Raw genomic sequence first — 27,492 nt, 5'->3', positions numbered from 1 at the left:
TATATATATAATATATATAATATATTTCTGGAATAAAAACACAAAAAGATGTACTGTACAAGCATTATGTAGAGTGCTTCAATTGGCTGTATGTAGTTTAGCTACTTGTCTAATATCCAAATACTTAAATTAAAAAAAAAGATCATAAATAATGGTAACAGAATAAGTAATGATAAGAATAAAAAATAAAAAATAGTCATCATGATTTGAGCCAGGCATTGCTATACAAATGCCCTTCCTGTTGCCCAGGAATCTCTCACAAAGTAAAATTAGAAATGTGCTCTGCAAGTTAGTCTCCTATATTCTTTTAGCTGCTTTAAAATGTTCTGATCCTTCCTCCACGCTAATCAAGTAATGAATTATAGTACTTTTTTGTGTGCTCAGAAATGCTATATATATATATATGTATACATATATATAAATATATATATTACATATATATATTTAAAAAAAGCTTTGAAAATAGTGTTTACAGTTGCCTTTTTTCTTTTTTTCTTTTCTTTTCTTTTTTCTTTTTTTGAATAGCCGGCTACAAAAGGCTGTTGGGCTGCCAGGCTGCTTTTCTGCTTTGCCAAGTACACGAGTTTGCTCAGGGCATGAGAACAGGCAGTGGGTGCAGGACAACAGTCAAGGAAACAAACCTGCAAACAAACGTGGCGTAGCAATAAAGGAAGAAGCGTTTTACTCTACGAAGCAGCTGTCACAAAGCAGTCAGAGTCAAAATCGCAAAAGCTCCCCCAGCCCGTTCCAGAGGGTGGCAACGCAGAGATTTGCTCTCGAATCAGTGGGGGAAGAGGGGGGTCAGTAGTCAGAGCTCCCCCCCCCCGTCTCGCGAGGAGACGACTGCTTCCTTCAACCGCAGCCAGCACCAGCCAACGACCTGCTACACTGGAAAGAATCTCTCCACCCTCGGCTCTGAACCTTCCTCGCCTGCCCCAAAACACCCCCTTCTAGTGCAAAGGAGAAAACGGACAACTTAACGCTGGAACTTTGGTGGGGGGAGAGGGGGGCTCTGGAGAGGAGAAGGCTGATGGAAACTCCTTACTCATTAAGGGCAATGAGTGGATAAGGGGTAAAATACGGCGCAACAGGGAGTAGGGGTCTGCAGCGCGGCAAGCTTAGAACGACAAGCTTTACTCATTGTACACGTTGTACAGGACAGAGCTACTGCTCTCAGTAACTCCTGTTCTGACGGGACTGACCCATTGGACTCTCTAGTTCGGCTGGGCTCCAGGACCAAGCGCCATCCCCAAGCTCCTGGTGTCCACGCTTCACAGCCGGTCCATCCTGAACGTGTCCTCTGTGGCAGGGTCGGTGAGGACCATATCTGGGTCATTCAGCATGTGCAGTCCATCCAAGGTTAAAGGGTCAATTTTTAGTTCATCCAGAGGGAACTGGGAATCCGTATCAAAGCTGACATCTCCCACTCCTGCCAAAGAGCTGGTCAGTTCTTTTGATAAGCTGGGAGGAGATTCTCCTGTCACTGGAGTGAAGAGGAAGAAAGAGGCGTTGGTAGGCCTTAGCAAACACTTATTCTCTAGGCAGAACATCTAGATAAAGTGATAAAACAGCTTGCAAAAACTCTGGAATAGCTTTCCAAGTTAGGATTGAAGTTCAGATGAGAAAAATCTATTCTTACATCCAGCTGGATAAATTACAGATTTGTCAGAGATCTCAAAAATCATAATAATGACATAATACAAAGGAAAATTCATATACGTATATTTTGGCCTGCAAATTGGTGCCACTCCAGTCTCTTCTTTCCCGTAAGTTCAGGAACAATAACTCTAATTTACATGATTCTAATCAGCACAAGTCATAGGCTGAAATATGGATTGAACTACTCTTTTCTCGGTGACCTGAGCAAAGACTCTTTCCAAATGTCCAACCGTGACCAGATTTGCTACCATATGTGACACTAGGAAATCCTTTGCCGCCAAGCTTGAAGAGAGCAGCAAAGTTCGGCTTTGATGGCTTCTCTCACATTGCGACAGAGGATGCGGTAAATCCGGAGGCAGAGAAAGTCTGCGAGACAGTTAGCGCTGCCGCCGCACATTCTACCCGCTTGCTGTGATTAAGCGACGGCCATCAGGCGCCAAAGCGCTCGGGAAATAACGCCCGACCGGCACCACGACCATTTACTCAAGGCAAAACAAAACAGTGTCCTTTTCCTTTTTTTGGCTCATTGCTAGCGTTACACCATGAAGACTAAATCCAAGAGCAGGAAGGTTTCACTCGTCTGTTAAGTCTGTGGCTTTCTTACCTGTAAGAATAATGTTGGGGATGTTTCCATGGCTGGAGTAATTCAGCTGCTGCGAGTCCTGTAAGCTGCCATGACTCCCGGTAAGTCCCATCATGGCTGCCTGGGAGTAGTTAAGGGTGGAGCACGGGCTGTACAGGCTGTTGGAACTAATGGCGTTTTCTATCATATTAAACTGTTCAAGCTGAAGACCAAGGTACAAAGGAATTAATACTTCTAATCATCAGGAAATACAGCAAAACAACTTACAAGCCTCAAGTAGGGGAAACGACATTGAAAAAGACAGGCAAACAAATTCATCTTTAGGTTTTGTTGATCAAAATATGGTCTGTTTTCCACTTAACTTTCCAGAATAGTTCACTGCCAAATTCAGAGTGCAAGAGAATGAGGGAAGGGTGGATGCCAAAATAAAACTGTTGCTTTCAATATCATAGGAACAAAAGAAAAGATAGCTTTAAAAGACAGTAAAAAAACAAAAACAATTTATGCTACTAAACCAGGTATCTGCCCACAAAGCACTCTCTCTCAGAAGCCATCTCATTTTTTTCTGCTACAAGAGCATATCTAACAGCTGAATGAACAAGTGCCCTGGCTGGCCGGCTGCGGAGGGCATGGGTCTGCTCGGCAGGTTTTGGTACGATATACAGGGCGTTTGCCAGTTTCAGAAGTACATATTTGTTACCACCTACAAGTGAAACCTTCCCAAACGGAACAACTGTCAGAAATGGTTTTGTTATTTTCATTATTTTTAATCCAAGGGGCTTGGCAGAACACCTTTAAAAACATCTGCTATAATGGCTAAGAGGGAGGAAGAGGAAGAGAGGGAAAAAGAAAAGAAATAGGAGTACCTGAGTACTACAAACTAAAAATATGAACAAAATGTGATCCCACATAAAATAATCAGAAGTTGAATTATACTATTGTAAGCTGAAAGTGGCCGAAATATAGCTGAAAATTGGAGATGAATTTGCTCACCTGATGGGATAGGGCATTAGCCTGCCTAGCTGTCATCTGCTGATCATAATAGGAGTCACCAAATACACTCCCCAGAATGGAAGAATGCTGAAAACAAAACAGAGTCTTTATGGTGCGAGAGTCTCACAAACAGACGTACCCACGGTATGCAAGTGTCTCGCACCTTCCAACCGATGCACCTCAAATTTAGTTGGAAGCGCCCTTTGTTATTAACAACCACTGACCACCACCAAATTCATAAAACATTCAGCATTTCCCTCCAAAACATGAATCCTTGTACAGCGGGCTGCCTTTCATTAAGCACAAAGAACAGTCAGGAAAACCCAACAAACTTCCTCACAGAGGACACACAACACACAGAACTTCTGATCATGAATGCAGACAAGTGTGCTGGGCGACACGGGAAATCAAGACCACGCTGCAGCTTTGGCTCGTGTTTTGTGAACGCTTTTTTGGGGGACGACGAGCCCCGCGCAGCGCTGAACCGCACGTGACAACGACATGCAATGCAAAGCTCGTCGCCCGCGCGCGGGCAGCGGCTAGCTCGCTCCGCAACCCAGGGTTCACGTAACAGCCAGCTTAACTGAGACAACAGCATGCTAAAAGACGACTGACGTTATAAAGTCATTTCGCTTCAGCTGCAGGTCAGGAGTTAAGGAGAAAGCCCGGTGAAGCGTGTTATCAGCGGCTCCAAGGCAAGACTGGCGGGAGGAATTCCACAGCCCTGCTAATGGCACTGCCCCCCCGGCCCAACAGTCTTTTCTCGGTTATTTGCCATCATTCTTCAGTTATTCTGAAGGTGCCCAAGAATTTGAGGCCGGATACAAGAGAAACCACATATGTAAAACTATCAAAAACAAATTCTGAAATTCCAGCTGAAAAAAACCCTCTACCGACAAAGAGCCTCCATAAAAGCCAGCGTCCATAAAAGACAATTTGCATGGAAAGTTTGCATCAGTCTTGGGGGAGAAAAATGTAAATAACTTGCATGGCATTTTCCAGCTGTTTTGTCTACACATTAAAAGACTAAGGCTACAGATTTTCTCCTCAGACAGCTAAGCAGCATATGAAATTTAGCACCGGCCTGGCAAATGTAAGAACAGAATTACATCAACCACCACAATTAAAAACACTGAACACACTTAAGGATCAAGATACTCAAAAACACGGGATGAGGTCCACAACAGCGGACGCAAAAACCATCTCAGCAAACAACATTCTCCTCCTACACCACTAGCATATCTTGATCCAGTTTATTCGCAGGTAGCACGCAAGGAGAAGGACAGAAGTCTTGTACACAAAACTAAACTGCCAGCACCCTCTGAAGGGGAGACTATCATGGAGAAAACAGTGATAAATTCTTTTTAAAGCAAACAAAAACCTTCCCACCTTCAGGCAGAGGCTTCGGCTATCACATTATACGGACACTTTAGACAAATGGGGCAGCAGGTGAGGAATTCACAGCCCAAGAGCTGGACTCCTTGGGGGAAGGTCGCCGAAGCTCAACTGCTGCTGCAGGCGCTACCAAACCCCTCGCCGAGCGGATCCCGCTCAACCCGAGACCTGCTCTGAGCATCGCTGCGAAGCGTTTGCCACCGGCTGCACGCGAGGGTGCGGATGCAGTGCGAACGGGCTTCGAGAGGACGGACACACTGCAGAACAGCGCTGCTGGAAAACATCAGAACACTTGCAACAAGCCTTAAGTACCTCCGCGGCGCTGCATTTTAAAGTATGACATTGGCAGAGTCAGAAATAGCGGACAGCAGCCTGCAAATCGTTGTCAGGGAAGAGAGCCTGAGCCAAGAACAGGATTTTATGGACAAAAAATAAAAATGAAGATTTCCTTCACTGGATTTACTTTACTGTGCATTTATGAACTGTCATAGCTCTGACCGCAGAATAATAATTACATTCCTGCAATGTATCACCCTACTCAAGGACCTCCCGGAAACAGGTAAAATGGAAAAGTCTTGTAACTGGAACTGGTCTTCCAATATATCATCCGGTATTCAACCTTGCTGGGGCTGTCCTATCCCTAGCACGAGATAAAGCCATGAGGAAGTAATCAAACGTCCCGAGCAAGAGCCACGTGGTATCTGATGAGAGAAAAGCAAGGCACCACTGCAAATTTATATTTCAAAAAATAAAACACATTTTTCCTTCTTTAAACCACTGACATCTTACTTGCTGCACAGTTACACTTTGATCTACACATTTAACAGCTACTTGAACTCCACATTATTCAGCCTGTTACTTATGCCACTTAAAAAAACGGAGACAGACCGCAGAGCAGGCTCAAGCAAGCGGATTAGGACTAGCCAGCTTAAATCTATCATGGCAGAACTGTCCCTATCTGAAACGGCAGGCACGGTCTCCAAACTCATGAGGTTTTATAACGCTTTCCAGTGAAAAATTTGCACTTCAGGATGTCACGTACTCACTGCGAGGCAAAGCCATTTTAGAGCAGCATTAGAAGCCCCGTTGCCATTCAACAGCTCCAGACAGAACCACGTAAGTTCTTTCCTTTAATTTGTGCCATTTCGTTTTTACAGGAGCTTTTCCAAAGTAGGGCACAAATTAAAACTTTTGTATTCCGCTAAGCATCTTTCCCATCCTAAAAAGTTGGGTAACATGAGAAATAACAAACAGTAGGCCAAAATCTATTTGTGCAAGTCTGTATTAATAACTCTTAATGAAATGCAGAGGCCTGTATTTTTTCCTCTGTTCTGAAGTATAGCAGTTATTACAGTTGTAAGCTCTGAAGCTCCCAAAGGAAATCAACTGGAAACGTCATTACTTCAACACTTCGGAGTCCTAGAATAATTTATCAACAACGCTGTGGAAAAACATCTTGCTAACACCATTGCCTACAAAATACTAGACGAGGTCTGTTTTGTCAACAGTACATCTTCTTGGGTTAATGATGTGGTGACTGGAAGGAAAGAAAACCCAAACCACAAAACCCCTGGCTTAAATTATTAGTCTGAAAATACATACCATATTATCCAGTATTCAGCCATTCTACTAAAAAAGCAATCTGCTATCTAATTGGAGCAGTAGGCCAGGTGTTAGAGGAGAAAAGCGAAGTAGTAATAAACAAGCCACTGGCAATGAAAAGCCATGCAAACACAAAGCTGAGAGCTACGAGCAGAGCTTTTCAATTCATGTTTTAACAGGAAGACCTTCGTATAACAGAAACAAACATCTAAAACACAAGAGCAAATAGATTTGGAGATGTGGAAAGATGAGAAATAACTTCTGGTGAATGAACCATACGTGATAAAAATCAAACCACAGATTTCTATTTTTAGAATGTGTCGTTCATATCATATTGATACGCTGCAAAACGATTTAACCTAAAATTAATCAGAGAGACAGGAGCAAATGGAGGACGCCTACCCGGTCACACCTACTTTATTCCACTCTTGTCAGCCAGTGCCAGACTGTTCCCGAACGGGTGTATTCTGATGCTGTAACCAATCTGCCTTTACTCTTGGCAGATTATTCTGTTGTCTAATGGATCTTGCCGTTTGGACGATGCCCCCATAATCAGAACCCAGATTTTTCTTCCAATCTGTTTTTTTCTTCCCCCATTGCTTCTCTCCACGCTTAGTATTTACAGTCTTAAAAGGTCCACCACCACAGACAGCTCTCACCACTACTACCTTTTGGCTCACTGATGGAGGCAGGAAAGCTGTACTGTTTTTAATTTAACAAAAAAAGAACTATTTTCTGGTGCTTCCATTTGGCTTTTGCTTAAAGCTTCTTTTCACTAGACGGTATACATGCTCTAGTTCTGTAAACTAAGCCCCAGCATTAGCTTCTTTATAAAACTTCTCTGAAGTATTTTGTAACAGTTTTCCATATTTGGAGATATTTAAGAAGCCAATAATAAGGTAAGTAATATAGCTAAATCCTCTTCCTTTCATACATGAGTTATAGTGTCATGCCTGAAAATAACAAAACCTGAGCAAGAGTCTAGAGGATAAAATAAGCCCAAGAGGAAAAATTACAGCCAGCTCTGCCCTCCACTGGAGGGTGCTTGCTGCACTCCAGTACTTTGGACTGACCAGTGGCATCAAGCCTGTGGACAAAATCAAGAAAGAGTTATTGAGAAGGCAAGGGGGAAAGAAAATCAAAACAAAATCAGATGTGCTGCCCAAATGTCAACTGGACCTGAGAATTTGCAGCAGGACTGGCAACAGCTTTGCTCTACATGACAGCCTAGAGAAATAAGTTTGCTTGTTTTCTTTGAGCCACACGCAGAACACAGCGGAATTGGCAGAAGCAGGCAGAAGAAAGAAGTTAAGAAGCAATTAAGCAAGGGTTAAAAAAATCCAGACAGTCCTGACACTCGGATCTATTACTGAGCTTACCAGCGACCTGTCTGGCTAATGGCAAGGAGAGACGAAGCTTCTGCTTTGGAACCATGAAGGGGCAGCACTTATTTAGATAGGATCCTCCTTACAGCCTTCAACATCAAATGATGAAACAGAAAATGTATTTCCAGACTCTGTTGTGATGCTCCGTAAGAATTTCCTGCACCTTGTTACTACAGGTGGGATTTAGAAAAAGGGCAGCCATGTGGATCTATTCTAGCAACGTTAGATTTTTGTGCTGAAAATGCATTGGGCTCCCTTACATTAGGGGTACCCCCAAAGATTGCCTTGCTGTTTCTTAACTGTCTTGCAACTGGTAAAAATTCCCCTTCATAGGTTTACATACACATCAAATTTGACTTGTATATAGGATGTGAATTTATGAATTAATATACACACAGGAAGAAAAATTAGCTGGCATGCAAGAAAGCATGTTTCCTAACCCATTACTTTCAAGCCATAAGATGCAGTTGCTAATTTTAAGAGCATTTGCTGCAGTGTTTTCTTTCAAAGTGCATGTTCCCATGTAAAAAAGGTCCTGCTTAAAGGCACTGGGTCATACAAGTGGCATTTAGTGCAACAGGAAGACGTCCTACTGCAGGAGGCACTCAGCAAGTTTCCATCGCTCTCTCCCCTACCCTCCCAACCTGATCTGTCAACCCCTAAGCGATGCTGCTACTGAAAGGGATCTACCTGGAGGTTTTGTCCAAAAGAAACAACTGGATTTTAATAGTGTTCAAATAGTAGCTTTGATCAATAAAAAGGCAATTCACCAGCTATTGAAAAACTCTGGATCTGAATGAAACTGCAAACAAGATGAGACATCAGTAATGCATGAGGCACATACAGTTACAGTGAGACAACTATGGGTCAGTAATGGAGAGACTCAACTGAAAACAAACACGAGAAGCAAGGCCTGTGGAAGCACAGAGTCCCTTACTTGAGGGGAGCTGCCAGGAGAGAAGCCTTGATTGGAGACAGGAGAGGTGGGAGACTGGTTGGCTGGGGATCCAGCATTACTGCGGTACTGCTGGAGTGAAGCCTACAGAACAACACAGAATTAAAGACCATGGGATTGATGGAAGGTTGGAAAATTATACACTTCTGGTGTACAGCTCGAGGAAGCTGGGAGAAATCATCATCTTCAGCAACTCTTGGATATATATCAAGACACTAATACTGTGAAAAATGCCGCAAAAAGGAAAGAGTTAAGATACCACTGTGGCATGGTCTCATGCCTGACTGAACGTCTAAGAGCAGGGCAGTGCTGTCGTACAAGGAAAACTGTTGAAATCTTTTTTCCACTGTTTTCAGTTGTGTCCAATTAGAAAAAAAAAAAAAAAAAACTATTCAGCCAACAATTTATGGAAAAGCTGTCTCCAAATCCAGGAATAACGCGAAAGTAATGTCATTTACCTTAAATTCAACTTCCATACCCACACATTCTCCACTTCGGTATAACTTGCTTAGGAAATCCTTATTATATTACTCTCCCTAGTCTTAAATAGCCCGGGTGTATTACGTAGACTCAAGTGTATAACCATGACAACTTAAACATTTCTCAAAGTGGCATTTGATCCTAGTACATGACACAGACATCGTCTGAGAATTCACACTGTCCGGTAGGTTTATATTAGCTATATTAACTCTGTTCTCAGTCTTCCTGAGAATAGATTCTCAAAGATTTTCCTTTGTTTTTTGGCAAAGAACCCCAGATTTGAACAAATCAATAATCTTACTGGCATCTGAATAGAATGTCACCCTAATTCACATAAATAGTAAGTAGAGCTCCTTGTCTGTTATATCGCCTTTAGAAATTAACAGATGATTGAGGAAAACCTGCAATCCAATGCTTGCTGACACTGAAGTCTGTGGATATCAAGAAAATATTTCTTATCAGGTTTTATTATGCATTACCACTACTGCCCTTTAAACAGACATCCAAACTACAGCAAAATGAATTTCAATATCACTAAAAAAAAAAAAAAAAAAGCTGTGTAAAAGTTGTCAGTGAGACTGTACCACAGCTCAAATGGCTTTTTGAAAAATCTAATTTTAAATTTAAAGTTTATTTATATACAATTTCAGTTGCTTTAAAAGATAAGCAGAGGACCCTGAAAGTTAAGGTCACAAAGAAGTTTAGGATGAGGAAAGCAACACAGAAAGCAAAGAATGAAAATCTGAATAATCTGTATTGGTAACTCTTGGTAACTATTAGAATCAAAATATTCAGACACATTTGAATGGGTCAAGTATCCTTTCCACTGCTGGATTTGTCCTTCCTCTTTCCCTTCTAATCCTGAAAGGGAAGCAGCTTCTTTCAAGAAGCATAAACTTAAAATCTCAACCCCAAATGAAATTCATGATCAAATGCTAGATCGAAAGAGAATGAATTCTCTCATTACCAAACCAATTACTGTCACTACAACACTGCCAGGAAGACACAACAGGTCAGACAACCACGATCCTTTAGAGCTGAGCAGAATGCCCAGAGAATGAGCCGTGAACTTGCTCCCTGGCTAGCCTGTTATCCTATCCTGCTCTGCGTTTTGGATTTTCATATGTAGAAAAAGACAGAACAATTCACAACAGACCACAGTAAAACAAGCAAGAGGAAAAAAAATCTGCCTGTAAATCATCACAATATGTATTACACTCCTCCATTCCTTAGGGGGACCCGAAAGCAGGCACCACAAATCCAATTTTTGAGGATAATAATGTATGCTACAAAATTCCTTAAAACGGAAATGCTCTAAATACAGAAAGTATACCCTGTGTCTGATTTTCTCCAGCTTTTCGAAAATGCTTGTTAGCAGGTTTACCAAAGTTCTGTTAACTCCTTATCTTGAGTCTACAGCACTCCAGGCATAACATACGATGTGCTGGGAGTGCGTTACATTTAACACCCTGAAAATGCATCTATGCAACAGCAAGCTATGAAAAAAATACTGATATCCAAGATATAAGCTAGTCTAATCAAACGTATGGGGTCGTAAGGGGCACAGTTTGAAACGATGGCCCCCCTAAAATTTGGTTTTAGTAAGCTCTTTATCTTTAAAACATTTAAAGATTGATTCAATCAAACCCACTCTAAGACTACTGCAGACTCTCCCTGAAAGCATTACAAGGGCTGTTCATTTTGAACTCTGACGCTACGCTGCACACTACCACGTTTTCTGATCGAAGACTCTATCGTCTTCAGCTGCGCCAAAGCTTACCGAGTTGATATCTATTCCCATTGACGGTTGGCTCTGGCTACCCGGAGGTGACTGTGGGATGGTAGAAGGTACCGTGACGGAGAGTGGGGGAAGCTGTGTTCCTCGCTGTAAACCAGAGGTCTGCATTAAAGGAGTATTCTGAGGCAGGGTACTTGCCACCTGGGTCTGCTGCTGTTGCTGTGAAGTTGTCTGGGTAAAAAATGGATATGGGGGAAGCTGCTGTTCCAGAGACAACGCGTCCATAGCCACGGCCTTAAAGAGAAGAAACAAAGTTATGCATGCCGGCAGGTAATTCCCCTTAATTTTCAGGCATCTAAAAGTTTCATATCAGGTAAACAGGACTAAGCAATTCTGAAAGTTATCCAGTCTTGCATTTAAAAAAATATAAATATTTTTTCAAGTAAATAAACAAAATGCATTTAAAAATATGTTTAAACAGTCAAGAACATGTTTCAAGGGACTTAGTATCACTTTCAGTGTACTATAAGCAAATACACTGTCTAAAAGCCCAGCTGAATGTCTGGATCAGGAATTAACAACCCAGTCAGTCATAAAATCATACGCATGAAAACAACTTCAACACTTCAATGAACTTCTCGCATGAGTTAGAGAAATGTCTTCCAAATTTCAAGACTAACTTTGGGACAGAGTCCCAAAGAAAAGAGCGTCTTAGTGACATTTGCCAAGGTTCTACAACAGTGAAAGCAAAATCCATGTCCTCTACAAACCTATTTCTTTTTGTCCTTTAAAAAAATAAAGTAAGACACTGAATTAATGAACACATTTAAAGAATAAAGTTATATAGCAAGAAAGATGAAGTTACAGCTAGCTTCTCCCTAGGCAGGGTGAAACAAAATCAACTGTGGTCTAAAATTTTCATTCTCCAAGCAAGTTCCTACCTGAGTAATTGGTGACAAAGGGGAAAGCGTAGGAGACATTTGCTGTGACTGTGGTCGTCTTGAGTCTGCACTCAAAGAGAGAGGACTGACAGCTGGCTGGCGGTGCTGCTGGGAAGGGGCTGGCGTTGTTGTCATTCCTGTCAGTAAGGAATAAACCAGCTTAGATGGGAACAGAGCAACGGATTATTGATACCTGTATAGAGGTAATTACATAAACTATGAAAAATGAATGACTGAAGTCTACAAACACTTAATGCAAAGTGCTGAATGTGCCTATGCCAGTTAGGCTGAAGCTCTTTAGCGAGCTTGCAGTTCATCTTGTCAGGCTGGAGAGCACCAGGAGGAGAGGAAGATCCCTGCAGTTTATCCTGGATCAAAAACAGTCACGGTTGTTCAGGTTTGTGCACAGATACGGGCTTGGAACTGAAATATGCAGATCAGCTTCCAAACTACTGAGCTTCCTCAGTGGTTCATGGAAACATATTTGCGACTGTGCAAAGGAAGAGTATGAAGAGTAAAAAGCGCGTCTGCAGTATGAGCCATTCAAAAACGGAAAATCAGAACTTCACCTTTAGATAATATCTGCATAGATCAAATTAAAAGCTTCTCTAAGCAAGTGGAAATGTCATTTAATAATCAACTAGTAATAATAACGCCCTCAGGAATGATGTATTCTCTCACACTGAGAAGATTCTCAACTCTCATATTTTATATTCTCTGCCTTTAAGGCCCTAAACCACAGGTATACTTCTTGTACGCCCTTTGGGTTGCACATGGCCAAAGAACCCAGAAGAATCCAGTTCTGTTTTGTTTCTAAGAGTTCAAACTTCAGGAAGAAGATAACAGATCATGTAACAAGACTAATCAAGGGGCACCTGCAACATCAAAAAAAACAAAACAAAACAAACAAACATCTATTTAATGGTACATGAGGAAGAAAACTGGTTACACAGGAAATACTCCATTTTTGATAGCATACCAACACAGGAAGGCAGGAAATATTCTTCACACTCTAAAGAGCTGTGACCTAGCACAAATGATGTTTAAGATTAACAAGGGAACTGAGGCAGCAGAGCTCATATAAGCACTTAAAATCTGTATTTATGACAGCTCAACTAAAGAGCAATTCTCGGAGCCATTCTAAAACATGTCTCTACTAATTTCCACTATCATATGTCCCAGAACAGATAAACCAAGACACAGAGCCCACAACACCTGAAAAAGCAACTCCTTAAGCTAGCTGGCAGTTAAGTGTTGTGATGTCTTTGGGAGCTGTAAAGGTTCTATTCACCCAGGAAACAAGTAAAAAAGGCCAAAGAAAGAGACAGTCTGGGTCCCTTTGCAGAGCAAGGGAAGTTTCTGATAAGATGGAGCTCATGTTTGGGGACCCAACAGAATCATCCAAAAAGGAGTTCATCAGCAGAAGATATTCCAGCGCAGTAAAATTTCTTGGAGCAGACAAAGTATTGTCATTTTGTTTAAATTCAAAACAAAGTGCTTCCGTTTTGAAATCCACCATAAAATATTTCCTGTTTTCTCCTTCACCCTAGAGAACGGAGACACCCTGGAAAGTGGTTTCAGAAGAATCCAGCTAGTGAGTTGTTCTTCTAGAGCTGCCAGAAAGGAGGAATTCACAAGGGCCCAGGAGCTCCTAGGCACTTGGCTACGGTTCAAGGCTTCCAGGCAGGCTGCCAGGGAGCCAGGAAGTCCAGGCTGCCAAGGAGCCAGCAGGCAAACTGGCTAAAATTGAGCAGATTATGAAGACTGCCTGGTTTCCCGTAGAATGTTTTCAAAATCAACACTGCCTCATGGAACATGTCAGTGAACCAACAAACTCAAATGCACAAACATGTAGTCTACGTTTCTGGCAATTCTTTGAAACCTGACAGGTGCTTTTCCCCTCCTTTTCTTGGGGCTGCTGAGGGCATGTCTGTACAATGCACATAGCTCCTGCAAAAGATTCAATAGCATTTATGTTTTCTGTTAAAGAGTTAGAAGATAAAGCAATGAAAGGAAGGTTTGGGAAGATCAGAGAAAAAAAGCCAAATATGGACTATGCCATTGATTAAACTACGGAATAGTCTCCAAAGAGAAGCAGCAAAATCATCGGCAAATCTCTTTTTCATTTGTAATTTCTAAGATTCTTTGATAGATCAGGAAATGGCTTCAAAGCAATTATATACTTACTGGTTTGGTCTTATAACGTTTACTTCGCTAAATATGGGTAGTGCAAAAACTTTAGCAACCAAATCTGGCCTAACTCCACAAAAATAATTTTTTTCTTTTTAAACATACACTAGCTTTCTTAATACAGACTTGCTAAGGTCTACCTGTATGCCAGCCCATCTCCAAAAGCATCTGTGTAAAGTGACAGAGAGGTAGCCTGCTTTGAGACCAAAAAATTTGTTAGAAGATGCTGAAAGTTTTTGATTTACTCAGCACTAAAATGGGCAAGCCATATTYTTGCTTCATTCTTAGGTAACGCTGTTTAGCTGTAACACTACATTAACCTGATTAGAATTATTTCCTTTCGCCAATATGTGAGAGGATTTTTAAGTGGGTAAGGAAGTCCTGCATACACGTGCGTTGTTGGATACAAGGCCTCATTTCTATTTTATGAACTAACTGCCTGTGGTTGCCACTGACAAAAAAATCCAACCCTCTTCACCACTATTCTCTAATATGACCCAGTGAAATTATTACAAAACTAACAATCCCCAGTTTAGGGCATTGACCTATAAAGTTAACTAGTCCCAAAATTATAATATTCATACTGATCAAATGATAAAGTGACAGCATGGCAAATATATATATTTTTTAATTATCAGTATTGCAGCGAAGTTCAAAAGCCCCAACACTCAGGCTCCCCATGCTGAACAGCTAAACAGCACTTGACAAGAACTTGCAATAAAAACTACACTGCATAAAGCTAAGGCGGCAACAATTTCTACCCAAAGGCACAACAGTGAAAGTCTTTAGATATTAAGGTGTGCACTTACTATTCTCTCCCAAAGCCCTACTATGTTACGTAGTCTGAAGTATCCGGGATGTTTTCAAAAATTTATCAGGGAAGTTTATAAGAGCTTTACACTAACACACCTTGTAAAGGCTTTATATTATTTTGATTGTCCAAAAGACAAAACTTGGTGATTCACTGAAAGAATCCTCAAACTGAAAAGACATCCTAAAGGAATGAAAACAAAAGGCCTAGGTAAGATACTTCCACAATGCAAATGCTGCGTGGTTGGGATCAAATACAATGAATTACAAGGGAGGCAAAAGCTGGATGCTGGGTCTGTCCTGCAAAGACTTATCCAAAAGAAAAAAGAAAAAAAAGAGTTTTGGGCACCAAGAACATGAGAAAAATAAAAGACAATTTGTAAGCCAAATAACTAATTTTAGCTTTCTCACTTCTTCTCATTTCTTCATACAGAAACAGCTTAATAAACTCACTTAAACAGAAAGGTCAACCAACAGTGAGGTACAATCACCTCTTAGACGAAACAGTAATGTTCAGCAACGCAACTTCCATAATTTAAGACAAGTGACGTATTCTGGACAACCTGTAAATATCTCTCAGAGTTACAGTCTTACCCTGATTGGCAGTGCTGATGCCCAAGTGAGTCAGATTGGCAGCAAGATTTCCGGTACTATTGGAGCTACTCAGGGCTGGGAATGTGGATTCCTCGGGATCTAATGGTGTTGGGAGAGGGGAAGGGAAATGGATGTTTGTCAGGTCTGGCAGGGAGCCGCCCGTGTTATGCGTAGCAGGAATCAGTGTTGTAGTGTTTTCTTGGTCAGCTGATGGAAAGATGCTAAATAGGGGAGGGAGAAAAAAAGACACAAAGTCAGTTTTAAATTTTAGCCTGGACAGTTTCTTTTTAAATCATTTTTAAAGGAGATGTGCCATATGTAAAATTTTATAGTGTATTTTTGATAAACCAGTTTAGAGACATAATAGCCAACTGGACTCTAATAGTCATTCTGGTTTGTCCTGTAGCTGTTACAGGGTTATACAGTCCAAGGGCTTTTCAGAAAACTTAAAGGTAAGAGGACTTTCAAGGTACAACACACTTTCTTAAAGGTCTCAATGCTCTTTACAAAAAAAAAACCCAAAAAACAAAAAACCTCAAAACTTACTTGATTCCTGGAACTTCACATGATTTAGGTCTTGAAGACCCTGTCTAAAATAGAGAAAAGATATTTTTAAAGGCAAGGATATTGTTAGAAATTAATGTTCAGGATAAATTTTAATCAGTAAGTTTATTTAGTTTAATACATTTTTACAGAAGAGTTCTATGGAGCTCTTCAGAAGAGATGCATCGTCGCTGCTGCTTTAGGCATGCACACATAACATTAGATCAGAAAGGCAGTTTATGTGCAAGTGATTTGTGGCTAAATATAGCATTTAATCCCTAACCCTGGCAAGTAGTTTGTTTTGGTTAGCAATATTTAGAACATTTGTTTACCTAAACGTGTTTAGAAAATAAAATCTCTACACTTTGAAATACGAAATTTCTACCTTTTTAGTGTCCCATCCTTGCTTAGAGAGGGTTTTGTCTGCCTCAGAGGTGGTCTCCTCCATTCCAGGGACAGTCAATAATAAAACTAAAAAAATGAGCACAAAAAAAATCACGTTATAATACTAAGCTTTTCAAAAAGAAATTTTCAGTTTAGGTATGTAACCATTACAAATACCTTAAGTAATTCCTATTATCAAATCCATATTTATGCAATACTGTTTAAGATGATCTCTATTCAATGTTATATTGTTCTAGAAGTATTATATGGAATACATAACACAACAGTTGCAACACAGTGCACATGCATTTGATTGTTTTGTGTTCATCTATCACTGGGTAGACACTTAAGGATTAAATCTCTCTACACAGATTTAAGAGCTTTTAAAACATCTCTTGAGCTGACAGCAGAAACAAGGGCCAGCAGAGGGCACCAAAATTGTTAGTGCCTGAGGGCTGTGCTTCAAAAAGCAGTTTGCAAGCTTTGCCTCTGACACTATACTCACTGATGACTTGAATCCCCAAAAAACTAGATGCAATCTTGCTACTGTATGGTATTGTATCTTAATTATGTCCGGTTACTTTTGCTGCTTGACACAGTGTTTATGCAAGAGGCTAGCTCATGAAGGCTAATTTACAAAACAGAAATTCTGAAAGCCATCCCCAATAAGGAGGTCACTAGTTAACGAGACCAAGATAATTCGACCTTCCTTCCAGTCTTAAGTGTGTGTCCACTGTAAGATTGAAGTTCTATCACAGCAGTCAATATTTCCAGTTGAGGAACTGTGTATGAAGAATCACAGGTAAATATGAAGAATCTCAAGGTAAATTTTGGGACAGATTTACATTTTTGCATTTCAAAACATTGGTCTCAGATGGAAAGCCAGGTATATGTCAGACTAGGTTACCAGAAATAAAATTCAGCAGTCCTAAATATTTCAATGCAAGATCGATTTCCAGAATTTAATTTCTGATAGTTAATATTTAATGAAGCTGCCAATGTGAAACTTGTCCCAATTCATTAGAATAAAACTGACAAATTAATACCAGTATCTGAAAGAAACATCTATTATAGCAATTTTCTCCATTAGAGTTACTGATATCACTGAGGGCCTGGAGCATTAATTAATACCTAAAACTATATGAGCCATACGCAGGGGAAGAAAACCTCACTGTTGCACACAGTATCCAGCTGTTATCTGCTAACAGCTGTTCACAGAGCCACATGAAATGACAGGTCTCTACACTTGCCTAGAAGTTACTACACACTGGAAACCTCTGGAAGCCCTGAAAGAAACCACCAGGATCCCGTCAAGCCCAGATTACTTTTTCCCACTGGGCAAGGCCTTAGAATGACAGGATATGGGATACAGGATAGGCTTTGCCTTAGCTTTATATAAACTTTTCTGGATTCCAGTATCCAGAAGAGAAAAAGAGGTCCTTTGTCCCAATTCCCGTGTAACTGAATCTAGAAAATTTTATGCATACATGTGCATACAGAAAGAGACAAGTATTGATATATGTACATATAATCTAAATAGAATTCTTTGAATGTTACAAATATTGTCATTGTTTTTATCTGTTTACCTCTTTTCTGCTGCATGTCTTGCGACCCTCCCGAAAATGATTCTTGTTGAGTTGGAGTCATAGTACTCTGGTGCAGGGCAGAATCAGAATTCGTCCTGAGAGGAAGGCAAAAAACATATTTTTACTGTCGGTTTCTCTAAGTTAAAGAATGCTTAATCTCAGACAAAGGTAATCAACTTAGGAAAAACTCTGGCATTCACTCTGTATTAAAAAAATAAAAACAATATCTATCTATGGTAAACACCAGGCACAGGTTTCTTTACGAAACAATCAACTCACAGAACAAGTTAGGTCAAGCTTGAAGAGTAATTGTTTCAATAATGGAACTTAGAGGAACACACGGATAAATTGTTTGCCATAGTTAGAAAATCATTTAATATGTTTTAAGATTGTACATGACCAAATAACGCAACTTTGAAATCAAAAGCCATTTATATATACTTCTTTGGTTTTACCAATCTTTAAGAAAAAGCATCCCTGTTTTGTAGGGAAGGAAAATGACTGGTTCAGGGATGCACTATGTTGTGGAGCCAGGAACCACAGGTGTCTCCATAGCCAACACAACTCTCACATGATGAATTGTCCTTAAACCATCACTTGGCCATCACTTAGGCAACTTAGTGCCGGCTTCTGTACAGTGAGAAAAATCCAAGTCTTTTACAACTCCACAGTTCTGGGATATGCCTTAGAACACATCTGGCAAGATTTACCTTCACAAAAGTCACATTAGCTGACACACCTTAAGTTTAAAAGCCGGTCATCTAAAAGAATAAGCATAATAAAAGAAAAGAAAAAAATCAAGTTCTAAATTCAGTAAGTCATGGCAATTCAGATGACCAACCGCTATGGGGAACATTAAAGGCCTTTTTTGCACATGAAGATGTTATTGTAGTATCAGAGAATGCAGATCAAATACTAACACACATGCAGTTATGCTACTAACCTTCTCCAGCTTGTATCTGATGGAGGTGACAGATACACAGTGCCATATGGACAGCTGTCTACGTGATTCAATTAGTTAAGGGCAAGAACACCACTTTCTCACTTAAGTAACCAGCCTATTTGAAATCTTTTCCTAAGAAATAATTCAAATTACCCTGCCAGAGCCACTAAGCTCAAAAGAAAAAGGCAAAGCAGATTCTCTATGAAGAGCATACCGATTTTAACAGGACATTCAAACCAAAATATACAGCTTTACAGCTGATGTAGAATGAAAGAGTACTATTTAAAACATCAAGCCTGACAATACAGAGACAAGCTTTTGACTCCTACACCAAAAGAAACCACCTTAAGACATAATGACTCCTCACAACTTCTCAGTCTTGGTTCTTGGACACTTCCCAGGTTGGTTTTCTTGATCTCCCATTCTGAAGGTAAGCAACCCTTAAAGAGATCATATAACACCACATTTATCTGGCTAGTCATAATGACTGAGCAACAGGATGACCATCCTCCTTTCCAGTTTCTGAGCATCTAACTCTTTTCTCCTGAGAAGCTGTCATCTCTCCACTCTCCCACTTACACATTCCCTTTAGCCCCCTCAACCCAGTCTTACTGTGGCACATTTTAAGCCAGTCAGCAATAATAAGCTAATTCATTTTCACAAATGGCAGGAAAAATAGTGCTTGGCAGATGCTAAACTGACGAATCAAGCTGTAATAAAATGCACAATGAACTGCAAAGAATTCCACTTTGGATTTACTCAGTTCTGAAGGGAAATTCAGTTTTCACCMATACTGCCTTAGGTGTTTCATCAAAGGATCTCGATCCCTCTCAGCTCCGTGTGTATCATTATCCCCACTTAGAGCTGAAGAAAGTGACACAGAGAAAGGTAAATGCTTACTTTACAGAATAGTAGATATTTATAGACTGGATCACAGTTCAGAAAAAGCAGATGACATGAACTGTACAGAGATGGGAAGCATCTCTGACAGGTGAGGATGGGAGGAGTGAGCAAACTGCAAAAACTGAAAATTGTAATGTTGTTGAAAAGACAAGTTTTTACTGCCACCTCATAAACCAAAGGATATTTGTCTTCCATGTTTATCCACGGAGAGAGGACGTCGATGCGGAGACCCAAGACGATTTCTGTCACGATATACTCTGTCCACCAGACCATGATGCCGAGTTGTTCTGCTTGTATCCAATCCAGACGACTGAAAAGGAGTCTAAGAGAGGTGCATAAAGTCGTAAGCAAAAAAGTATATGCAGAGCTGTCTGCCCAGAAGTTATTAATACTGTATGCACGGCTGTGTTATTTTAAGAAATAAAACTCAAAGAAGACATGGACAAACTACACCATGTAAATTTTTCCGTCAGTAACATTCTCACTATAGCCATGGAAAGTAATTGCCAAGGCTATCTCTTCCAGACAGAGATTAGAGACAAGGGGAGGCAGACTATGCTAGATCTGCCCTCTCGTAAATCAGCACTGCTCTCCAACCTTCATATCTCCGAAATACTGGAACTGATGGTGACAAGGAGCCTACTGACAACTGCTGTTTACATTCCCTTGGTGTAGCATGCAGCATGCATCCAGAAGGAACATGCTGACAACCAGAGCTTGAACTACAAGGGCAGGAGATGCAGGAAGAAGATGCGCAGTGATCCTAACATTCATCTGAAGCTTTTAAGGAACACTCCACTCTCTCTCAAGACTTTTCCTCACCGCTCCTCTCAGCGTAATTATTCTAAGGGGACACTGACAGAATTAAGAAAAGAAAAAAGAAAAAAAAAAAAACAAAGAAAAGCAGTTTCCTTCCTCCGTCTAGAAGAAGTTGCAGTGTCCAACATTTTTGCAACCGATGTTTATTTCATTAGGTTGCACAGTGAACCTAGGTGGGTCAGTTCCACTCTCTGAATCTTTTTGGCACCTATATCCTGAGAGCGTTTACTTGTCAGCAACTGACTTCAGAGAATCGTAGGACAACACAGAAAAGATAAGGAAGATAAATTTCCGCTCTAAGCTGGAAAACTTCTCCTATATTTTCAAAGGCCCATCCCAGTGTATAGCCGGAAAAAAAAAAAAAAAAAAGGTCAGCCTCTCCTCATACTTCAAAAGCAATACATGGGCATCTAAGGAAAAAAGCCATTCCTTGCCAACGTGAACAGCTTTGCCGAGTCCCTCAACACCATCTGTTTGGAAATCCAAAATTTGCTCTTCCATTCAGGTGATACATGTGGCAAATGCACTGTCCTGTCTGCCAAGCCATGAAACCATCTGGCTTCCACATTAATCTTTTAAAAAATGTCCAGTTAGGCTGTTTAAGTGACTATTTCTAAAAACTTTTACATTTAAATGTTCTATCTGTAATAACTTTTTTAAAGCATCTTTCTAATATTTTTAACTCCATTCTACTTAGCAAATAATAGCTTCTCCCTCTATGCATACGCAACCTGCATTAATATAATAGATGCAAAGTGGCTGTGTTGTTTATTTTCTTGCTTAAGGACCACCACTGGATATGCAGCAGGATACTACTCAAGTCAACACGTAACCAGAAAAGGAACGCAGYAACTTTTGACTATACTCCCCTCACTGAGACGATGGTGTTCGCTTCAGCTCCTTAACAAGTATGACTCTTGTATGAAGATTTAGAAACCTCAAATCATAGTGTCTTAAATTTAAGCAGTCTAAATTAAGACGTGTTGGTTTAACCTCTGCTGCAAATACTAAGCAACGATCTAATTCTAACTGGTCCCACACAGAACTGAAAAATACTCATAATTCCAAAACACCAAAAAAAAAAAAAAAAAGGCTCAAACTCTTCTTTGTACTCTTATTACACCAACTCTATCCCAAACAGCAGCAAGATTTCCAAATTAATACATGTGTGCTCAGAAGATCAACAGGAGAAGCAGTTTCCTATGTCAGTGGTCTCAACCACAATGCTACTAAAAAAGGAAAGGTCAGTCTGAAGCATACAGAATGCAGACCTCACCTGCAATTTAAAAGCGAGCCAATGCAAATGAGCATACAGACATAAAGTTGAATGCAAAGACTGTTCTTTCTGAAGTTTTCAAGTAGTTTTATGGCATAACTTCCATTAAAAAAAAAAAATCACAACAAAAATCTAATTTGGATGTAACAGTGGAAACAGTAAACATGGACCATGCCCCAGTCACAAAGAGAGGGCTACAGTTTATGATCAAATAAACATGCTAGCAAGGAACTTTTGGGTAAGGCAGTTCTCTCTCTTTCCAGGAACAACGATCCCAAGTGAATCCCTAACTTGCTTAGGCAAATCACAAAAGGCAGCAAACATCTGAGAAAACGGGCATCGCCTCCAAAAGCTCTTCTGGCTTCCCTTAGCAGCCATTACATGAAACTTAATCTGGACCAAACACCAGGCAGCTCACCTTCATTAAAATCCCCATCCCCGGAGGGCACGTGATACTTAACTAGACTGCAAAACTGCAATAAAAATGAACAGATTCGAGTGTCAATTGTTTTTGGACAGTGAAGAAGTGCAACTGTTTCACTCCCCTGAAACAGACTCAAAAATCTGAGACCAGAACCCTACCAAAAACGCCACAAGACACTGAAAAATTGCTAAACACTTACAGACAGGAAGGAAAAAGCTCAGTGCTTTAAAGCAGCAGTGTCCCTTTATGATTTATGAAGACTGATTTATGAATAAAAACAAGCAAGGTAGATGAGGGGGAAAGTGAAGGAGTGGTACCTACTAGTAGCTTACATTTCAGTGCCCCTTGGTGACAAGCAGCATTTGGGTAATCATTCTTCCTTTCCCCAGGGAGTTTAACATGCAGGCTAAGTGCACATGCTCAGAGATTGCTGAAATCACAGGCCAAGACAGTGCCAAATAAACCACCGTCTGCATCAAATTAACCCCCCCCATAAACCATAAGTAATCACATGACAGACCACAGCAAGTCCAGGGAGTCTGTACAGGAATTATTATGCATGTTCCAAACTGGGATGCATGGCAAAACCTGTATTTATATGACAGACCATAACTCCTTTGGAGCTGTAACGGTGAATCAAATAAATACTGTGCATACCAAAAAAAGTGTAACACGTGCTAAAATACGTATCTACCTGGGCAAACAGTACACCAGTCCTAAATACGTATTTGCACAAACCTAAATGTTTGTTTACCAAAGAGACAGGAACTGCTCCAAAGGCTTCTGCCAAAGCTCCGTTGTGCTGTAAATGCAAAGAACCAAGATTCTCAGATCACTAACCCTCTAACTGAAGACAACCACACAGGCATCACCTGATCAACACATTGTACAAACAGCTTTTGATAATTGCATCGTACTCTAGCTTAAAATTGAGAAAACTGGAAACCATTCATACCTGATACAAACCAGTACATATATTTATTTTGTTGCTTGTCACCATTTATCTGTAATAGTATCACTTTTTTTTTATTTTTTGATTTGTTTTTGAAAGAACATATAAAAACCTGGAGTTTAAGGATCAACTTGTTTCCATATCCTCCTCTTTTTATCCATAAATTTTTTGAGTACTCACTTTCAAGCACTGCATTAGTTCCAGAACTAAAAAGATTCTATCTAATAACTGTCAGTAATGGTCATCAAGCACAGAAGTACTCAAATACTATTGCCTAAAAAGAACAGTAATCATTAACCTCTTTAACAGGAAACTAATGACAAAATCTGTGGATCCTGAAAAGACCAAATGCCTGTGGACTAAAGCTAAAGACTTCATAACATCACAAACCTCTGCATTGTACTCCCTAAAGACAACCAGATTAAAATAGCTCTTTGCTTCTCCTCTTGCCCAAAAAATCATTTGCCTATGTGTATTTCAAAACGCATAGTTAGAGGTTGTCATCAATAGTTTCTCTGTATTTATTAAGCCAGCCTTCATCAGAAAAAACACAAACTACAAAATTTCATTCTTATCACATCCTTGCAAGACAAAATCTAATTGTTACTACTCTAAAACAAGGAAAACTGATACAGAAATTTTAATTACTTTGAGCACCCTTAATCATCTAACTATAGAAATCAGGAGTCCCAAAAGCATCAATCACCTAACCCTATCCACTACACATCATCTCCTGTCCCAACATGCTTACAAACAGCAAAACAGGCATGCAAAACACCGATTTTCTGTTCATGATTGGGGAGGAAAAAACAAAAACAAAAAACCCCCACACCCCCACACTTTCCTTTCAGCCACACCAAAGAAAAGAAACTACTCTTAAACCAATTTGTGCTCCGTTCCCCCTTCCCTTCTCCTCCTAAAACCCATGCATGGAGCACACTGCCACGGGTTTTCCTCTTCAAGACTCCCAGCTACCAACACTTTCTACACCACCTTGCGTTATTTACGTCCACTTTTCGCTTCAAATCTATAGTGTCTTTGCAGAAGAGCCCATTATGAGCTTGGCAAGCAGTACCATGAATAATCACTGACAAAGGAATTTCACTGCCTCTGCTTACGCTTGACCCAAAAGTACCACGATCAAGGACAGGAGAACCAGCACTTGACACTGCAGGAACACACATGCGTGCCATACGGAACTGTGCTCTGTTCCAAACGAGCACGAATTTTTAGGACATTTAGGGTGGCCTGTTGCGGCTGTGGTCCTACATTCTGAACCAGCAGCTATTTCACAGTCTCCTGTGAGGAAAAAACAACATGCAGACACAGCATTAATTAACAAAAAGAAAGAAAAAAAATGTATATAATCAACCTCACCTGGAAGGGCAGATCCATGGCACTGTTTCCAATCTGATTCACATTTGGCAGTGACCCTCCATAGTACTGGCCACGACTCTGTCCCAGTTGCAAATATTGGGTTTTCTGCAGCTGTAACTAAAAGAAAAGAAGGGGGAAACTGTAAGAGCAACTCTTTTTTCCCCCCAACTGTTTTAACTAACTCAATTCCACACACTGTCAGTTATCACTGAGAATGGATGCCATCTATAAACAGCACGAATTTAGCTTCTGCGAGTGGATGTCAATCTTCTCTACAAAACACGGTTGGCAAGCTGCCATACTTAGTCTTGTGTGATAGCGTAAAGCGATGAAAAAAAGAAATCAACTTCAGAGTCAGCAATCATATTCAACTTTAAAGAAGTAACTATGTGAAGTCAGTCTGATCATGACTGTTAATATCAAAATTAGCTAGCTGTTCATGTGTCTGTTTATATATATACATATATATATATATATACACACACACACATATATATGTCATCTTAATTTATAGAATATTGTTTAACCAAACTTCCACATTTTTTAAGCAATCTAGATAGCAGAGATGTTGCATCAAGCTGTAGCCTTCCACCAAGGCAGGTGCTCGTTTCTTGCACCAGAAAAAGCCCTTTAGAAAGGGCAGAGATACAGGTTTAAAACAAACAAACAAACAAACAAACAAAGAATTCCTTACTGCAACAGGCGTACATGAGAATAAATGTGACAGGTGGCAAAGTTTCGATAAATGCTGGATATCTTACTCTCCAGTCCCGAATGACACCTGGCTACTGAAATATTCTGGCATGCCTTCCTGTAGTTGTATAGATATTTGGTGTATAGAAAAGCGTGCAAGAGAAAGTTAATTCTTTTCCACTTGAATTTCAACTTATTTTCATTGCCAACTCTTTCAGAAAACTATGGTGTCTCAACAGCTCACTAATAAGAGCTAGGATGTTTGACTGAAGTTTAAAGTTAGTGATATTTTTCAGTTTTTTTAATTTAGTAGTATCAATATTTAAAATTATTTCTGGTGAAATTCTGTAACGCTGCCCCTCAACACACCCAGATTTAATGCTGCGTTGCTCCCAAAGCCCTGCTTTACACTGATAAAGCAGAGCCTGGAATCCTTTGAATACACCAGTCTTGCTCTGGGAGCTGCATCTTCCAAGGACTCGGGGAACTACAATTAAACTAGCAAAGAAACCCGCTTACATAAGTTCCCTCTCCGCCCACTGTGGAGGAGTAGGTATTTTATAATGTATGTTGTTCCTCACTAGATGTCAACTGGCTGTTTTTGCACTCTGAAATGCAAGAACGTTCCTAGATTGGTAGCAAAGAATTGTTTAAAGACTAAATGTTCAGATCTTGGACCAGATGCAGGTTGGTTGCTAAGGTACTGCAGTGTGTACACCAACAAATCTGTTGTAGTTTCATTCAAATACATCTTAAAGCCTTTGCTTCGGAATGCCAGAATTTTGAAGAACAACATTTGGAAAAACAATAGCAAATGTGGCATCCACAAAACTGGATGTTTACGTGGTTTGCTTTCTTTACGCTTTCTGAAAGCAAAGGAAATGGCAGAATGGAAACACGCGGCCCTACCTTTTCGGCTTTACCACAAAACCTGAGGGTGAGTGAAGATGTTTATAGCAAAGCAGAGAGACAGTTGCCACTTTTAACACTGAAAAACCTTATCTGAGCAGAGTCCTTCGATAAACTAGCGATACCATGGCCGTGGATGCTAAGCAGAGCTGACAGTGAAGGTATTCACCACATCACACRTTGATAACACCAAGACTGAGAGAGAAAGGGACCAGTCTGCTTGAATTATGCCTCACGCTTTTAGTGTATATATTAGAATATTCCTAAATAGAGCAAGGAAAAAAAAACGAGATGCCCCATGGAAAGAAGTGCATGCATTCTTATGACTTTAAAATTATCACTAGGAAAGCAACTCAAACATCCTTTAATGACAGAACTTCTCCTAGAAGCCACTGTTTTCCAAATACACAGTTAACCAAAATCTACTGCTTCATCTGAGAGACTGAAAGAATCCAAAAGTTAGACAGTTCTTAGAGATGGAACTTCTCTAAGGAACAGCCAGTCTCAAAAGCCTCAACAACGATGCATGCAGAATATCAATTACAAAATGGTTGATGGTTTTTATTTAATAAAAGGACATGTAAATCCCCTCAGCCCGAAGACGTATAAAATATTCATAGCGTGCAATATCAAGAGGTTCAAAAAGATCCTGTCTAAAAAGCAAGAAAGGAGCTCCCCCCCCTTTTTATTTTGCAGTCCTTTGACATGCGATTACAATACAGCTCTCTAAGCAATACATGAATTTAGAGAAACACTCTGCACTGGTATCACTTCATGAGTCACACCCCCTCTAAATCATYGCTGCAGAGCACTAAAAGCACAATATCAGAACTAGCTGTGCTTTTTGTCTGGCCTGTACATATGTTTTTGTTGTTAACGGGAAAAAAAAAAAGAAAAAGGCTTACTTGGGATTTGTGCCAAACATTGGAGTAACTATTTCAACAGGTGTTGGTATCTTTTAACGAACTGGGGGGGACCGGGGGGGGGGGGGTGTTCGCTTTACGTTTTTTAATAATGATTTGGTTTTCCCCAGCATATACCACGAAGTATAACGTAATGTGGAGGTCATGACCACTTGCCCTTCCCCTGCAGTGAAATGTGGAAATGAGGAGACACGAGAGACGGAGAACTAAAGCAGTTCCCAAAACGAGCTCGTTAAACGGCTTTGGTACATCATTGATTTTACCAGCGCTACCTTCACTAAACACTTTTGGAGCTCCGTGCCAARAATAAAAAAAATGGATTGCTTATTATTGCTATTATATATCATTACATCAGCACGTATGTGCGTATTCCTTCTCCTCCCGACAGCAAGGGGCCCCCGGGCGCCGCCGGAGCTCGCAGGCGCCCGGCAGCGA

At 40.3% G+C, this 27,492-nt stretch overlaps 1 protein-coding gene across 1 annotated transcript; it reads right to left on the bottom strand.

Annotated features, from left to right (window-relative positions):
• Nucleotides 1-6: 6 nt before the first annotated feature.
• Nucleotides 7-27,203, bottom strand: LOC112967745 (CREB-regulated transcription coactivator 1-like). The gene is made up of 14 exons (XM_026069217.1): nucleotides 27,138-27,203; nucleotides 24,533-24,649; nucleotides 19,869-20,006; nucleotides 18,782-18,843; nucleotides 17,839-17,933; nucleotides 16,254-16,339; nucleotides 15,872-15,915; nucleotides 15,326-15,546; nucleotides 11,732-11,868; nucleotides 10,833-11,084; nucleotides 8,555-8,656; nucleotides 3,236-3,322; nucleotides 2,264-2,444; nucleotides 7-1,483 (listed from the first exon to the last, which is right to left on the bottom strand). Exons 1-14 carry the CDS (start codon nucleotides 27,201-27,203, stop codon nucleotides 1,272-1,274), a joined length of 1,800 nt encoding a protein of 599 aa, XP_025925002.1. The 3' UTR covers nucleotides 7-1,271.
• Between the last annotated feature and the right edge of the window lie 289 nt (nucleotides 27,204-27,492).

Source organism: Apteryx rowi, unplaced genomic scaffold, assembly GCF_003343035.1.
Source record: "Apteryx rowi isolate R43461 unplaced genomic scaffold, aptRow1 scaffold_1056, whole genome shotgun sequence".
Classification (NCBI taxonomy): domain Eukaryota; kingdom Metazoa; phylum Chordata; class Aves; order Apterygiformes; family Apterygidae; genus Apteryx; species Apteryx rowi.
This window is presented reverse-complemented; position numbering and strand designations above follow the sequence as displayed.

Coding starts and splice junctions, on each gene's coding strand:
- LOC112967745 (XM_026069217.1), bottom strand. CDS start 27,203: ATGACCTCCACATTACGTTATACTTCGTGGTATATGCTGGGGAAAACC. Junction 20,007..24,532: donor CCATGGATCTGCCCTTCCAG/GTGAGGTTGATT, acceptor CACCTCTCTTAG/ACTCCTTTTCAGTCGTCTGG. Junction 17,934..18,781: donor TCAGATACAAGCTGGAGAAG/GTTAGTAGCATA, acceptor CCTTCCTCTCAG/GACGAATTCTGATTCTGCCC.